At 50.9% G+C, this 14,320-nt stretch overlaps 7 protein-coding genes across 7 annotated transcripts; 4 read left to right on the top strand and 3 right to left on the bottom strand.

Moving 5' to 3' along the window:
* Positions 1-260: 260 nt before the first annotated feature.
* Positions 261-1,859, top strand: Z518_09594 (uncharacterized protein; the record flags this gene model as incomplete). The annotated part of the gene is made up of 4 exons (XM_013413549.1): positions 261-366; positions 416-630; positions 686-1,709; positions 1,834-1,859. 4 exons carry the CDS (start codon positions 261-263, stop codon positions 1,857-1,859), a joined length of 1,371 nt encoding a protein of 456 aa, XP_013269003.1.
* Positions 1,860-2,392: 533 nt separating this feature from the next.
* Positions 2,393-3,568, bottom strand: Z518_09593 (uncharacterized protein; the record flags this gene model as incomplete). The annotated part of the gene is made up of 3 exons (XM_013413548.1): positions 2,393-2,811; positions 2,865-3,415; positions 3,471-3,568. The coding sequence occupies 3 exons, from the start codon at positions 3,566-3,568 to the stop codon at positions 2,393-2,395; spliced, it is 1,068 nt and encodes a 355-aa protein (XP_013269002.1).
* Positions 3,569-4,123: 555 nt separating this feature from the next.
* Z518_09592 (uncharacterized protein) lies at positions 4,124-6,794 on the top strand (the record flags this gene model as incomplete). The annotated part of the gene is made up of 2 exons (XM_013413547.1): positions 4,124-4,774; positions 4,827-6,794. 2 exons carry the CDS (start codon positions 4,124-4,126, stop codon positions 6,792-6,794), a joined length of 2,619 nt encoding a protein of 872 aa, XP_013269001.1.
* Positions 6,795-6,935: 141 nt separating this feature from the next.
* Z518_09591 (ubiquinone biosynthesis monooxygenase COQ6) lies at positions 6,936-8,588 on the bottom strand (the record flags this gene model as incomplete). Its single annotated transcript, XM_013413546.1, has 2 exons — positions 6,936-8,365; positions 8,414-8,588. 2 exons carry the CDS (start codon positions 8,586-8,588, stop codon positions 6,936-6,938), a joined length of 1,605 nt encoding a protein of 534 aa, XP_013269000.1.
* Positions 8,589-10,463: 1,875 nt separating this feature from the next.
* On the top strand, positions 10,464-10,724 carry Z518_09590 (uncharacterized protein; the record flags this gene model as incomplete). The annotated part of the gene is made up of 1 exon (XM_013413545.1): positions 10,464-10,724. The coding sequence occupies one exon, from the start codon at positions 10,464-10,466 to the stop codon at positions 10,722-10,724; it is 261 nt and encodes an 86-aa protein (XP_013268999.1).
* Positions 10,725-11,442: 718 nt separating this feature from the next.
* Positions 11,443-12,131, top strand: Z518_09589 (uncharacterized protein; the record flags this gene model as incomplete). Its single annotated transcript, XM_013413544.1, has 2 exons — positions 11,443-11,615; positions 11,666-12,131. The coding sequence occupies 2 exons, from the start codon at positions 11,443-11,445 to the stop codon at positions 12,129-12,131; spliced, it is 639 nt and encodes a 212-aa protein (XP_013268998.1).
* Positions 12,132-12,296: 165 nt separating this feature from the next.
* Z518_09588 (uncharacterized protein) lies at positions 12,297-13,279 on the bottom strand (the record flags this gene model as incomplete). The annotated part of the gene is made up of 2 exons (XM_013413543.1): positions 12,297-13,025; positions 13,226-13,279. 2 exons carry the CDS (start codon positions 13,277-13,279, stop codon positions 12,297-12,299), a joined length of 783 nt encoding a protein of 260 aa, XP_013268997.1.
* Between the last annotated feature and the right edge of the window lie 1,041 nt (positions 13,280-14,320).

Genomic DNA, 14,320 nt, shown 5'->3' with positions numbered 1-14,320 from the left:
AGCGGGCTCAGAATGGGCGTACACTACTTAACACAAAAGGCGACTCGGGGATCAGAGGTCATCGGGGAAATGAGCCGAGCAGATGCGATATTCAGGCTGATCGATGTGTTGATATTCCGTAGAAATGACTTGAAGAATCCGGGGTGTCGGCAAACATGCCCTGTCGAAAGGTCTCAAGACATTTTTATTTTTTTTAAATTCCTGTCGCAGTCAGTTGACCCTTGGAGAGGGTTTTGGGAGAGGCTAGGGTGCGTTGTGGTATGTCTGCGGTCTTTCGGTTTCTAAGACGAGCCTTTGGTTTCTCGGACTCTCTACCCCTAAAGACATCCTCTCAAAAATCCATCAAAGACCTGAAACTGCTGAATGGTACTTCCCAACCAAATTCTCAGAGCAGAAACTTTCTGACTGGTTCAAGAGGGCGACAGGGTGCTCATTGATGGGAGGAAACTTAGTCCTCCTTTGCAGCGGAACGCCAAACTCAACTTTCAGCATGGAGAACTCGATCACAATGCCATTATTGGCCGACCCATCTCCCCTTTCTATACCCGAACGTCGACGACACATCTTTGCAGGATAGAATATCCGACATTGGAGCAGTATGTCTCACTTACTCCGAGACTTGTGACGCCGGTAATTTATGAGTCCCCTCGGTCTATCCAATGCACTAGGACTGAGCAGGCTGCAGGTCTATTCTAGCTATGCATCTACCATCGTCTCTCTGCTCGATATTAACCCCGAACCATTTCAAGATGAGCTTGCCTCCCGTCGCCCTTCATATCCACCTTTGGAAATTCTCGAAGCTGGCACAGGTCATGGAAGTCTTACTCTCCACGTCGCTCGAGCGATCGCCGCGGCCAACCCGCCGCCTCTCGCTGCCAATCTACCTCCGGTTCCATCCATAGACAAAAAGCGCGGGGAAACGCCCGCAAAGGTGGAGTCTCAAGAAACCCTCAATCGGGCATGGGCCGAATGGAAGCAAACGCGAAAAGCAATTCTCCACACCGTGGAAAAAGTGGCGGCAAATAGATTCCACGCGGAAAAGATTGTACGGGGTTTCCACCAGGGGCTGTACTGGCCCCATGTCGATTTCTACGTCGGAGACGTCAAAAATTGGGTTGAGCAGCAGTTAAAGCTGAGGCGCGGTCGAAGCCGGCATCCTCTCTCTACGGATGAAAATGAATTCCTGGACTACGTGCTTCTAGATATGCCCAATGTGCATAATCAGCTCCAGCATATTCATCCTGCGATGCGGGACGGCGCGAAGCTGATCGTATTCGCACCCTCGGTGTCACAAATCGGAGACTGCGCGCGAGTGATTCAGGACTCACATCTTCCACTAATAATGGAGAAAGTCCTTGAACTGGGTGAGGGTGTAAGTAATGGCCGCCGATGGGATGTTCGCTTTGTGAAGCCACGCAAACTTGGGAACAAGTCAAAATGCTCTACTCCTGCGCCCGCGCCAGTGGATCCCGAACCTGAGAACGAGTTGAGCAAAACTGATGAAGAGGACGGTCGTGATCCCGCCAATGAGCAGGAAACATCGGAGGCAGCTCCTGTTCCAGAATCTGAGGACCAGTCTGACGAACCGGTCATGATTTGCCGGCCTCTTGTCGGCGAGCGGACGTTTGGAGGCGGCTTCATCGCGCTCTTCAGAAAAACTTCCCCTGAATCTGGGACATTGGCGGCCGAGTGGCGGCAGAGCCTGGCTGGTATGTCTCTTGTCTTTCTTCCTATCCTTTCTTGTAGGGCCGCACTCTATTGTAACCATTGAGGCGTCTGCATTTCCCCGATTTATTGACTGAACAAATGAGAGATCATCTAACTATGACACAGGATGGTCGAAGAAACGACATCGCTGAGGACTGATGCACCGACACCATCATTGTCGATACTGTATTAACAGAACCTGTACTTTACCGCATCCATCTCATGGCAAGGAGCCCTGTAGATCAAACATCTCTGCAAAATTCAAGGACCGAGTACTTGAGAAGTGGATTCAACCGACCGTGGCTTTGTGTTCGGAGGATCGAACCTTCTCTACATATTTTGCCTCTAATGTATCCAGTGAAGGGCCATACAAAGCTATACAAAACACTAGTGGTATGGCGCAAGACAACCACAAGTCTAAAAAAGGCAGACTTGTATTCCAGATCAAACCAAAAAGATATCTTGCTCGGGAATAGGATCTTGACGCCGTAACCAACCACGCTGATGACATCCCCCCTGAGCATTTTCTCTTCGCGAATCTATCGCCTCTATCCTTGTTCTTCCTCTAAGAGAGATCTGCTCCACCGTCCTCAAGACATGGAGACTCACCGAGAGCGTCAGGAGACATAGTAGTGCCATTGGGCCGATGAAGCATGCACCACATTGAGGGAGACCAAGTACTGCGTTACTTGGTGGTGGCCGGAAGAGCGGCTTTAGCTTTTTCCAGGATGTTCCCGGCAACTGGCATTGCTCGTGTCTTCAAACCATTGGCTGCATTTTCTCTCAGCTTCTCGGCGGCTGCTTTCAATCTCTTCTCCTTGACCACACGGATATATGTAAAAAGCAGGACAAAGAGCAGCTCCACTCGTTCCTTGGTCATCATGAGAAGACCCTGGACCAAGAGACCCTTCATAAGCTGAGGGCCGATTCCCTTGAAAAGGGCCAGGGGACCTTCGTGTTCGACAATATAGGCCAATACTTCAGGGAATGTCTTGAACGGTTTGCCTTCTCGGGCTGGCGGAGGCCGGGATTGAAGACCAACTTTGGCAACGATTAAAGGTTGTGTCGTAATCGTGGCGATAGACTTTGAGATGGCTCCGAGGACTACAGTAGAGGTCAGCAACATGCCCATGGACAATCTAGGATATTGAACTCACGGAAAGCTTCCCAGGGATGTAACCGATCCCGTCCCGGGAACATGATATCTTTCAGACGCTGATAAGCGCCATATGTGATGGCCGGGTTGACACAGAGGACCAGAGAGGCCTTGAGACCTCTCCACAGCCCACTCCAACCATCTTCACTGTGTACGACCTCTTTTCCAGTCTCGAAGAGGCCCTTCTTGTGCCCTTTCGGTTGTGTTTGTTGTCGTGTGGTGATAACGGCCACTGGAATGGTGAATATCTGCGCGATGGCTCCTGCGACCGCTCCCAATGACAATTCAGCTGCTGTACCCGGGTGCTGCCCCGGCACCGACTGGTATTGGGTGTATAGCGTCCGTACCACTGAATACCAGTAGAAATAGGCAAAGTTGGTGGAAGCAACTCCAATGAGTGAGCCACTGATCCCCGAGTAAAGGCCAATGATACCCTCGTGCTCGACAATTTTCCTGATCGCGTCCCAGGTCGACTCATAGTGATGGTTCTCGGGTGTATGTTGAGGCGTTTGGTTCTTCTTCTTGATCTGTACTTGTAACCTTGTCTTAACACTGTAGGTTTCGTTAGTATCTCACAAATATGCCTCAAATGCCCGGATCCTCGTACATGTCAAGAGGATAAACTATAGCGTTTGCGAGCACCGCGCCGGTTGCACCTGCGACGGCGCTCTCCCACGGCGCCAGCTGCGCTTCTTTGGAAGACATTTCCTTCCCCCAAGTACAGCCTCTGAGTTCGAGACAGGCCGAATAGAACTTTCTAGTAGCTCGGTTGAAATAGTGACGTAGATATCTAGGCCCGGGTGGTCTACTAGTGGAAGCCGAGGGTGACAAGAGGGAGAGGTAAAGAAAGTAGTGAGATCTATAGTCGAGAGATGAGGAAGATTGGAAACAGATGCGACTTGATAGGGAGGGAGAATGCCCGCACACTTTATGTCAAGCACGAACAGATAGATACAAAGACCTTTATTCAGATCCTCATCTGCCCGAAAGGCCTGGGGATGGAATCCATCGTTGAGTGGCTCAGTGACGAAGCTGTCCATCTTTTTTGTCCGCAGCCGAGGTTAAGTGAGCCGTGGCAAAAACAATCTACCTCGCGGACCATCCCACCCCCACCCCGATCCTATCCTTTATTTCCGACTTTTGCCCTTCCCGTTGATTTCATTGATCACGCGGAGCATTAGACTCGTTTCGCGCAAGTCCAAATCCTCTCCTGCCCTTAGAATTTCGTACTTGATGAGCCGACGCCCCATCCACTACGGAATGGATACAAGGCAGTACAACCTCGAAGAGCAAGCTCGTTCGATTGAGAAGACTATCCCTTCAAAAACCAGCGACCATGCAGCTCTCGAGGCCACCATCAAAAGCGCCGAATTGTATCTACAGGCCCTTCGTCTTGCTGATAAACCCTCGGATCGAAAACGCCTTGACACGAGATGTAAGGCATTACTGGCACAGGCCGAGAGGCTCAAGACACGGCAGGACTCACCCTCGCGGTCCATGTCCAAGAAAGAGCAGAAAGAGGATCTCCAAGCGCCTGTATCGAGTCGAAAACTCAGTACGAGAGAAAACATCATTATCCTTGAAGGTTCCAAGTTGAATGGCTTTATTTTCAAACCCTGGACAAGTCCGCCATCCTTCGATGAGTTCGTTCTTCGAGATGGAGGATCCTCTTTTACTGATTCAAGCCCCCTTCCTCTGTCGTCGACCCAACTTGAATCATTTGCCGGCTGGAAGAGGCCACGAGAAGCACTTCAGTCGATCAGAGCCCAACCAAATGGTCAGATAGTGCCTAGTGAGGCTGTGATGCATCTCGAAAGCGAGATGGATCTTGTTCAAGACATGACATCGGATTGTTCAGTCGTTGCGAGCTTGTGTGCGGGAACAGCCAGAATGGAACATGGCCACTCAAGGGTAAGATCGACCTTGATCCTTGGTCGCACGTGTTTAATGGACGTGTATCTAGATCCTCCATTCCGTTATGCATCCGTTTGATCCTAAAAGTGACCGGCTGTCCTTATCCCCCAATGGCAAGTACATCCTGAAATTGTATTTCAACGGTTGCTGGAGAAGAGTGGAAATCGACGACTATCTCCCCACTTCCAAGAACGCTCGAGTTCTTCACGTCATCGACCGTCGCCACCCGGGTTTACTATGGCCAGCATTGGTCGAAAAGGCGTATCTGAAGGTTCGAGGGGGCTATGACTTCCCTGGCAGTAACTCTGGCACCGATCTCGCTGTCCTGACCGGGTGGATTCCGCAACAAATATTCCTTCATGACGAAGATGTTGAGCCTGAGTGTTTATGGGAAGAAATTGCTACCCACTTTCGAAAAGGTCATGTTTTGATAACGATTGGAACCGGCAAACTTCCTCGCCGTGAGCAGAGACACTTGGGTCTTGCCGCTGAACACGATTACGCAATCCTCGACATATCGTCAGAGAGGGACGTCAAAGAAATGCTCGTCAAGAACCCGTGGGCTGACGGCGACGTGTGGCGAGGAGCAACAAGACGAAAACCCAATCGAAGTGACGAAGAGCGGTCCGATAATCCATCGGAGAGCGACGGAATGATGCCCGGCACTTTCTGGATGGATTTCAACAGTGTGTTCCAGTACTTCGAGAACATGTACATCAATTGGAATCCCGGCCTTTTCACTCATCGACAAGACATTCACTTCTCCTGGCAGCAGGACCAGATGGGACTAATGAGCAATATACTTGTCGATAATCCCCAATTTGCCGTTACCCCGTCCGGGACAGGAGAAATTTGGCTGTTGTTGAACCGCCACTTTCGGACAGGTGACTATACTCAGGCCACCGCGGGGAAAAATGGATACATCAGCATTTTCTTGTATGCGCGCGACGGAAATAAAGTGATTTCTAATGAAGGCGCTACAATGCGTGGACCATTTGTCGATTCTCCGAACACCTTGTTGAGGATTACGTCCACGGCCAAAACGACATATACTGCGGTTCTGGTGTCCCAGGATCTACCGCCTGGAAAGCTTAACTTCACCCTTTCGGCGTTTTCAAAAGGGTCCGTGACAGTATCCGAAGCTCGACTCCAATACCCTCAAAAGCAGAGTCTCAAATCGGCATGGACCCGATCTACCGCGGGGGGAAACTCGGACTCGGCCAACTACCTATCCAACCCACAATTTCAAGTGTCTCTCAACGAAAGCACGCAAAAGATCGCACTGGTACTGCGTGTCGCTGACCAGGAAGATGAGAACCAGTCTACACGAACCTGTTCTAAAATCCATGTCAAAGTCCTGGTTGTCTTCAGTGACGGCTCGAGGATTACCCGTCTACGACCCCGAGATGTCCTCGCTCACTCTGGCGACTACCGGCAGGGAAACGCAGTTCTCGAAACAGAGCTAGCGCGTGGCAACTACACCATCATTTGCTCGACGTTTGACCAGAACCAATACGCCGATTTTATTCTGGATCTGTACTCTTCCTCGGAGAACCAGGTTACTTTTGCCCCGCTTCCGACCGATGGAAGTGGACGACTGACCATCAAAAGCACGCCTGCACTCTTCAGCAACGGGGCCAACCGACTCCTTGCTCCTCTGACCGTGATGAGGATGAGCCGTATGACGTTTGTGGTGCGCCATGACCGTGCTGCTGTGGCCCAGTCGTCGCTGTTCAAAATGACGCTGGAACAAGGGCAAGGGCCATACAAGGAGACTATGGCAAGTAGCGAAGTTGACAATGAGGAGTTCAGCAGTGTGACTTCGGGTCTGCGAATTGGGGATCTCGATCTGCAGCCTTCCATGTGCGGGCCTGGAACCGGTGGGTTGTGGCTTGTCTTGGAACGGCTGCCTCAAGGGGGTCAGGGATCGGTGGCTTCTAGAGATGAGGTGTTGGGAGTAGAAATCTTTACCGATGAGAGGGCGGAGTTAGGAGCCTGGGGGTTGGGAGAGGGTTGAGAATACGAAAACTTTTATTTCGGTGCCCAACAATTTGACTGGAGCTATAATATTGTACAAAATTGAAATCTGAAGCCTCCATGCCTCATGACATAACCACCCCGTCCTATGCCATCTGAATAACCCCGGGAGGAGTTCCTTTCAGCTCGCCTGCTTCATAATCAGCCCTTTCAACCCAGGCACAAACCCACCATCCACGATTTTCATACCCCACCCCCTCGCTTGGCCTATTCCTCTCGCCATGATCCCATCGCCCCCACTGCCCAATTGATACAGGGTGTTCAACGCATCCACGCCACTGGCCATAAGCAGGCCCTTTCCAAACCGCTCGCGACCATAACGCTCGAGCGTCATAGGGTCCCCGATGTCCATGCCATGCGTGACGGCGTAGGCGAGAGTGGATACCAGCGCCCTCGCGTCCGCGAGGCCCAAATTCAGACCCTGCCCCGCGAGCGGGTGGACAGTGTGCGCCGCGTCGCCGATCAGTGCGATGCGAGGGTTCACGAGCGTGGTCGCGTGGCGAAACCGCAAAGGGAAAGAAGCCAACGAGTTCTCTTGTACCGAGGTCACCATAGGCGGTTGTCGATTCAACGACGGTGCTGGCGTGTGTTGGAGGCGCCAGCGCAGTTCGGAGTCGTGAGTGTCGGAGGACGAGGAGGGGAGTGTGAATAGATATTTCACGTCGGTCTGGGAGAGGCGGAGCGCAGCGTTGATCATGGTCACTTGTTCAGATGGCGGGAGGGATTTCAAATACGACGCGTAGGTTGGTTTCGTCGACCAGACCAGTGAGGCGTGATTATTGGGTAAGGGTAGGATGGCGATTGGGCCGCCGAGTTGGGGCAAGAAGCGTTGGTAGGCGGTCGCGCGGTTCAGGAGGGGTTCGTCGGCGAAGAGGTTGAAGGTCGTTGTTGAATCGTCGTTATCTGGGGGTTGGACGGTTAATGTTGCTACGACGCCATGTCGATCGTAGTCCCATCCGTGAGAATTGATGCCGGCGAAGCTTCGGACAGGGCTGTTGAAGCCGTCGGCACCGACAAGGAGGCGGGCTGCTATGGTGGATGGTTGTGCTTGAGTTGGTGAACCGGATGATGATGATGATGATGAAATCGTCGGTTCGAGGGTCAGGACAGGCCAGTTAGATAGGTTAAGGCCTTCAGGGTCGTCTTCGCCATTGGTGATGGATGAGACGCTCGTGCTGGATAGAAGGGATGACTCCCCTGCTCCAAGTTCTGCGATACGCTCGAGAAGTCCCTTGGTGAGATTGGCGTTTTCGGTCATGGTCGCCACGGTCTGCGGAGGCGCATTGTATTGCTGTGTTTCGGCGCTCCAGTCGAATTGAATGGCGGCGCTGTTGGCGGCATCCCAGACTTGCATCTCGTCGTAGGCTTGGACACGGGCTTGATCCACGTGTTGCCATGCGCCGATAGATTCTAGGAATGCCACAGATGATGGCGTCAGACTACTGGCGCGGTTTGAGAACTGGTCTGGCTGGGCTGTCCATTGGCGGAGTTTCATAAGATCTTGGGTTTCGATTAACGCGGTCTTGAGACGGGATGTTATGGGTGACGATTCTGTGAGTTGTCAGGTTCTGGTTGTCATCACAAATGGAGACGATTTACTCAACGCTGCGAGGAGCGCAAGGCCCGCTGGACCGCCTCCTACCGTCACGACATCGTAGATCTCGGGATTTGAGGCGATTTTTGATGCGAATCGTCTTTGTTGGGCTGGAGCAAGGGATTTTCGGCAAAAGGAGCAAACGACGTGACTGATGCTTAAGGATAGTCTTGCAGGCATTCTCGTCCCGGCTTATAGCCCTCAAGCTATACGGTTCGACTATTGGAGCCTGGTCAATATGCGACTGTTGATTGAAGGCTGAGGTTTGTGGTCAAGATCAGAAGCTTGTCGTGTCGTTGAAATTTGACCAATCAGATTGGTGGATTCCATCCTGCGCCAATCATCCCGCAGAGACGAAAATCTGATAGAATCAAATGAATTATACAAGAACTAAATAAATTTAGGAACCGCAAGCCGCTGGGTCTTTCAAAACTAGCCCCCCTGGGCTTCCTCCTTATTTGACCCTCCCTGGGGCTGATCATTCAAGCGACGGCTTTGAACCATGCTATACGCTCCATTGACGTATACCAGGCAAGGCTTGGGTGTTACAGTGGTCTCATCATAAAATGCCTTCTTATCGTGAAAAACCTTCACCACTTCTCCAAACAACACCACATGATCCCCGATCTCAACAACCATGTCCTTCATGAATCGACAATGTAATCGGAAAGGCACCACGAGATGCCCAGTCGAACTTGATTGCTGCAATACTGGGGGTAGCTTCAATGCCCAAGCTTTTCGGGCAAAAACCGCCGGGGCAAATCTTTCAAGGCGGCCATGGTCATCACGGAAGGGGGAGAAAGCATTCCCTTTCGCGAACTTGGAAGCTATCCGTCTCGCTTCAGATTTGTCATCCAACAGATGGATGTAAAAATGGCCGGAACTTTTAATGGCATCGAATGTCGAAGAGACCTTCTTGATGTTGAAAGATACAATGGGGTGGGGATGCAACGTTACAGTGTTGAAGGAAGACACCGTCGCGCCTCGCCAACCTTTAGGCCCTCCTTCTCGGCTGACAGATATGTCCGTGGATGTAATGACGGCGACTGGATGAGGAACATGGCGCATAAGGCGTTTGACTTGCCTCGACAAATGATCCTTTGGCACGGGATGCGGGGGGCCATCATGGCTTGAAGCATCGGTTGAAGACTTCGGCTTCTCCGGAGAGGTTTTTGAAGCAAACTCTCTTCTGTCTGTTTCCGAAGCCCTTTTGGGCAAGACAGGCGTTGGTGCTAAGCACCTCAGTGAGCTCTGCGTCCGAGAAAGCCATTTACCACCTTGGAAGAACGCATAACTGTGTCTGCAACGTCGACAGACTTTCTGGAATTCTTGAGCTTTGAACAATTAGTCGACTTTGACTATGACGGCTCGGTCGGAGTCATACGAAATAAAGGGACTTTCCAAGGTGGCAGACGAAGAGAGGTGGTAATGGCAAAATTGCCAGAACTGAAAGGGACGGTCATATCAAGCGCAAAAATACGACCCCATCCATGAATATACCAAACAGCGGAGAGATCGTTGAAATAACACCGAAACAAAATGACGCATTTCATGAGGGCTTGGCGGAAAACTTACCTAACCAGGAAGTACGGCGGAGCAAGGGAATAGAATGCGTCTTACTTCTGAAGGCAAAAACAGCGCACTGCAAAGAACCAAAAAAAGATCAACTATACAGTCCATGAGGCTAGTGAGCTTAACATCGACATACCCAAAACTGCGTCGACTATCACTTTGCAAGGTACCAGGAATCTTCAACCATCAACCCCCTACGAATGCCTCCCTGCATTGCGGGAAGAAAGCCGAGACACTCGGCCACAACAGTTATCACATCCATGCACTTCATGTGTCCTCCCTCATTATGACTTGAAGATCTCCCATAACGGCCACATATCCGTCAGTATCTATGGGTCCAGCCTTGCGAATAACACCAACTCGCAGAACATTGAGAGCTCTCCACATCTTAAGACACTAAGGATTTCATCGACACCCACTTGAAGCGGAGGCCTGTTTCCACTGACCCGAAGCCACCATTCGTTTGGAAAGACACTGCCCAACATGCAAGACATCGAGGAAGCAACCGTCACGTTTCGCAAATCCAATTTGACAGTCATCTGGGCCAAGAAAGATCGACTCTCCTTGCTGCAACTCGCAGAAAAGTCTGGTTTGAAACCGGACTTTGGCTGCCGCTCAGGAGCGTGTGGGACCTGCGAAGTTAGGCTCCTGAAGGGAACCATAGAGGGCTGCCTAGAGGGCGATGATGGTGTCCTGATATGCTGTTCCCAACCAGCGAGCCTCGAAGTTGAACTCGAGTTATAAGGAAACTTCAGAGATCTTCATCCGCGATCAAGCCATGAAAATGAAGGATCACCTGAACCTGGTGGCCACAAGAGAACGATCCTGCTGTCCGTATCATCACATTCTCAACAGCGCTAGCCCAGGGGTTTCCCTAGGCTGGTAACGACGCCTCAAGAGGGCGAAATCGTTGGAAAGAGAGGAACGAGAGCTGGAGGCCGCTGAGATTGGTGCAACTTTCTGGCGAGTCGTGCAAAGCATCGTGTTCTTGGTCCTGGATGTTCAACAACGACTTGGATAAAACGCCTCATTCACGTCTTGTGCCCATCTCGGATGAAACTCCGGAGTTACCATTGAAGAAAGACATTTGAGAGCAATTTCAGATTTAGACACGAGTAGTGGCATTTATTGCTCTTCTTGAACCGGAACCAAATAATTCTCTTCTTCACTGCCCATCGACTCTGTAAGCATTGGTTTTGCATGTTAACTCAGAAACTGCAACTCTTATCCCACGTTGTAGACCATGTATGGCAAGGTCGTCTCTGTTGCTACGTGCCTGCCACCACCCCCTCTCCGGCTATTCATGCCAGGCCTCGCCTCCACTGCGGACTCCCTTACATTCACAACCTTCACCAGCAGTTCATCTTTCGGCTCGCCAAAATTCAAATATCCTGTTGTTTCAGGATTCTTCATCCCGACGACTTCAAACTCCCACCCCTTTCAGTTTCATCCTGGCGACCATATGCTCTTTTCCACTCTCAGACGAAGAACACCGGCAGACCCAATTGAGGCCACGGAAGACCAGGAGACGCCATCTCAGACCTCCAGGGGGCGCTTCATCATCTTTCCGGCCATTATTCCACGCAAGAGCTGTTCCTCGTTGCTTATATCGGCTAGGAAAGGACAGCTGACAAGGTTGGATCATGCTCTGCCAAACCTGCGTAGTCGCTGACGATGTCATACAGTCCGTCTTCAAAGAAATCCCTGCAGGATGCACTTGAGCAATATCTCTATTCCACCGAGGATCCTCCACCTAAGACTTTTCTCGAGACTCTGGTAGATGCGATTGGGGTTCCAGCAACTCTGTTCGACAAAGATAACAAGCAAGTCACTCACTCTGAAGACTCGGATGCATTCATAAGCAACCCTCCCCCCGGAGCAAGTAGTACAATCCCCCCAAAGTCTGTCAGATTCAGACAGGAAACTCAGTCATTGAGACGGAATCAAGATCTTCTCCAAGCGACAAACCAAAGGCAACACCATGTTTACCTCCAGTTCAGTTGGCCTACCCAAGTACACGATTCAGAACCACAAATCTTGAAATCTCTAACTCAATTTCGTGAACTGGAAGACCGGGACTATTTTGTGCCCTCAGCCAGATTTCCCTTCCCCTCGACCTGGAACAAACACACCTCTGGACAACCCCTTTGACAATCCGACCGAGGAGCCTAGTTTGGAAACACTACGAAATATGCTTCATGAGAATGATGACAACTTCCAACGTCTTCAGGTCAAGTGAAGCCTGTCCTTGGCCGGAATGACAGGATACATAAATCCGGCAAGAAGATGCATTGTTCTGGATTAGCATGATAAGTTTCAAGGAGGCCCGTCTTCATTCACGCCCAAATTTTCAGCTGCTTCTCTATGTTCCCTGTGCTGTTTGACACTGCCTTCCAATCCAAACAAGGTAGCTGGGTCTCCGGGAATGATCATATCAAAAGTCTCGTTCACGACCGTATACTCATAATACCCGCATCTAGCAATCGGCTGAGTTTTCCTGACATCGATCTTCCCATTCGTCAAAACCCTCTCGTCAATATGAACACCCACTACCCGGCCGATCACAATATCCGCAGTCCCCATAGGCGGATTCCCCGGCAACCTCAGCGTTGAATAATACTCACACTCGAATCGTACGGGACTGTCTTTGACCATGGGGACAGACGGCCTGAGGACCTTCGACCACGTCTTCTCGAGGCCGGCACGTTCAAACTCGTCAACACCGTATGCAAGTTGTTCGGCGGATTTGTTGACGGCTTCGCGCAAGGGCCACGTCGCAAGTTGCCAGCAGAAGACGCCAGTAGCTTCAGCATTGCGGACGGTGTCTTTGCGGTTGTTGAAGGGAGTTTGGTTTGCGGAAAACATTACGTAAGGTGGGTCGAAGGTCAGGTTATTGAATTGGCTAAAGGGGGCGAGGTTGGCTATCGGTTTTCGTCCTTGATTTGGGATGTTGCCATGATCGTGGGGGGTTATCGCGCCGTTGATAGTGGTATCTGGAGGTGATATGGTGCTGATCCAGCCTATGGGTCGGGGGATGACGCAGGCCTGAATTTGAAAGCGTCAGATATGATTGGAGATAGAGGGGGAATGCTATTGATTTTCTTTTCTTTCAACTGTCCGCCCCGCCTCCGATTGTCGTTTCTTCCCACGCGAGTACGTTGGGTCCCGGCCTTTCAAATATGACCACCTTCATAGGAACACGGAATAAACTTGGACGGACTCGAGGGTCTCAAATTCGGACCCACCTTGAAAGGATCATAGGGAAGGTTATGCTCTGTCTTTCCTGGTTCGTAAAACATGGTAGCTCTTCTATTTCGGTTCTAACTGAAAATGTCTCTCTTCAAGTGAGGTTTAGCACGTTCGAATAAGTTCTTTATATGAAGAGAGGGAGAACGCGACCTCCATATCAAGAAATTGGCGACATTCACAAAATGGGGTATATCGCTCCTCTGCACACCAGATGTAGAAGTTCGAGCTGTTCGTATCGGAGCTTCGGCCTTAGATCAAGGAAAGTCGTAATGGGGTAATTTGGCTATCTTCAAAACAGGGCAAGCCCCGATCTGCCCGAACTACGGAACTTGGAATGGCGGGTAAGATATACAAAGGTACCAGCACCGGTACCGAATGCGATTCCGAGGATGTAGTAGATAAGTATTTACTCCATATAATAATCATTCATTTCACTTTATCCATTCATCCCTCTCATCGCCATCCAAGGCGCCTTGAACGCATTTACCCGCTCTCGACCTACCTTTCCTGCTCTCCTTGATCCCGTTGTTTCTTACTTCTGGAGCCTGCGTGGATTTCTCAAGTCAATCCCGTCGGCAAAGGTGGCACTGCGATGTTTGTCTTCTTCGCACATGATGCCAACGGGCGAGGGTGGATGCTAAGGATGAGGAAGAGATTTGAATCTCGGTCATCTTTACTTCAACGCGGTGCACATCTCATCGTCTTCACACAGGCGCAAGGACAGACCCGTGGTATTTTCCTCCACAGCTTGACGGGTAGGTTCTCGATGTAACGGACGGAGAAGGGTGAGTAATTCCGGTTGTTGGTCTGTTCCAGGTAAGGGAGAATGACTAAGTGAGCCATTCGGGTGGCCATGAACGTAGGTGCGGAGGCTTGATCTGATTCGCATTGTTCACAGTCCTTGCAATCAGCCCAAATGGTACGGGCAGGTTTGCCGAGCCAAATCAAGTCATGTGATCAGGCTCGTCGGGAACCCCATCTCTTTGGCTGCTGACTGATTCTTACCAAATCACGACCTCTACCTGCACGTCATTCGCACCAGCGGAATCTTCCGAGTTGAATTCAAACTGCGCCCGCATCTCGAATGATTA

This window comes from Rhinocladiella mackenziei (genome assembly GCF_000835555.1).
Source record: "Rhinocladiella mackenziei CBS 650.93 unplaced genomic scaffold supercont1.7, whole genome shotgun sequence".
Classification (NCBI taxonomy): domain Eukaryota; kingdom Fungi; phylum Ascomycota; class Eurotiomycetes; order Chaetothyriales; family Herpotrichiellaceae; genus Rhinocladiella; species Rhinocladiella mackenziei.
Note: the sequence above shows the minus strand (reverse complement) of the source record. Positions and strands in the feature narration are given on the sequence as shown.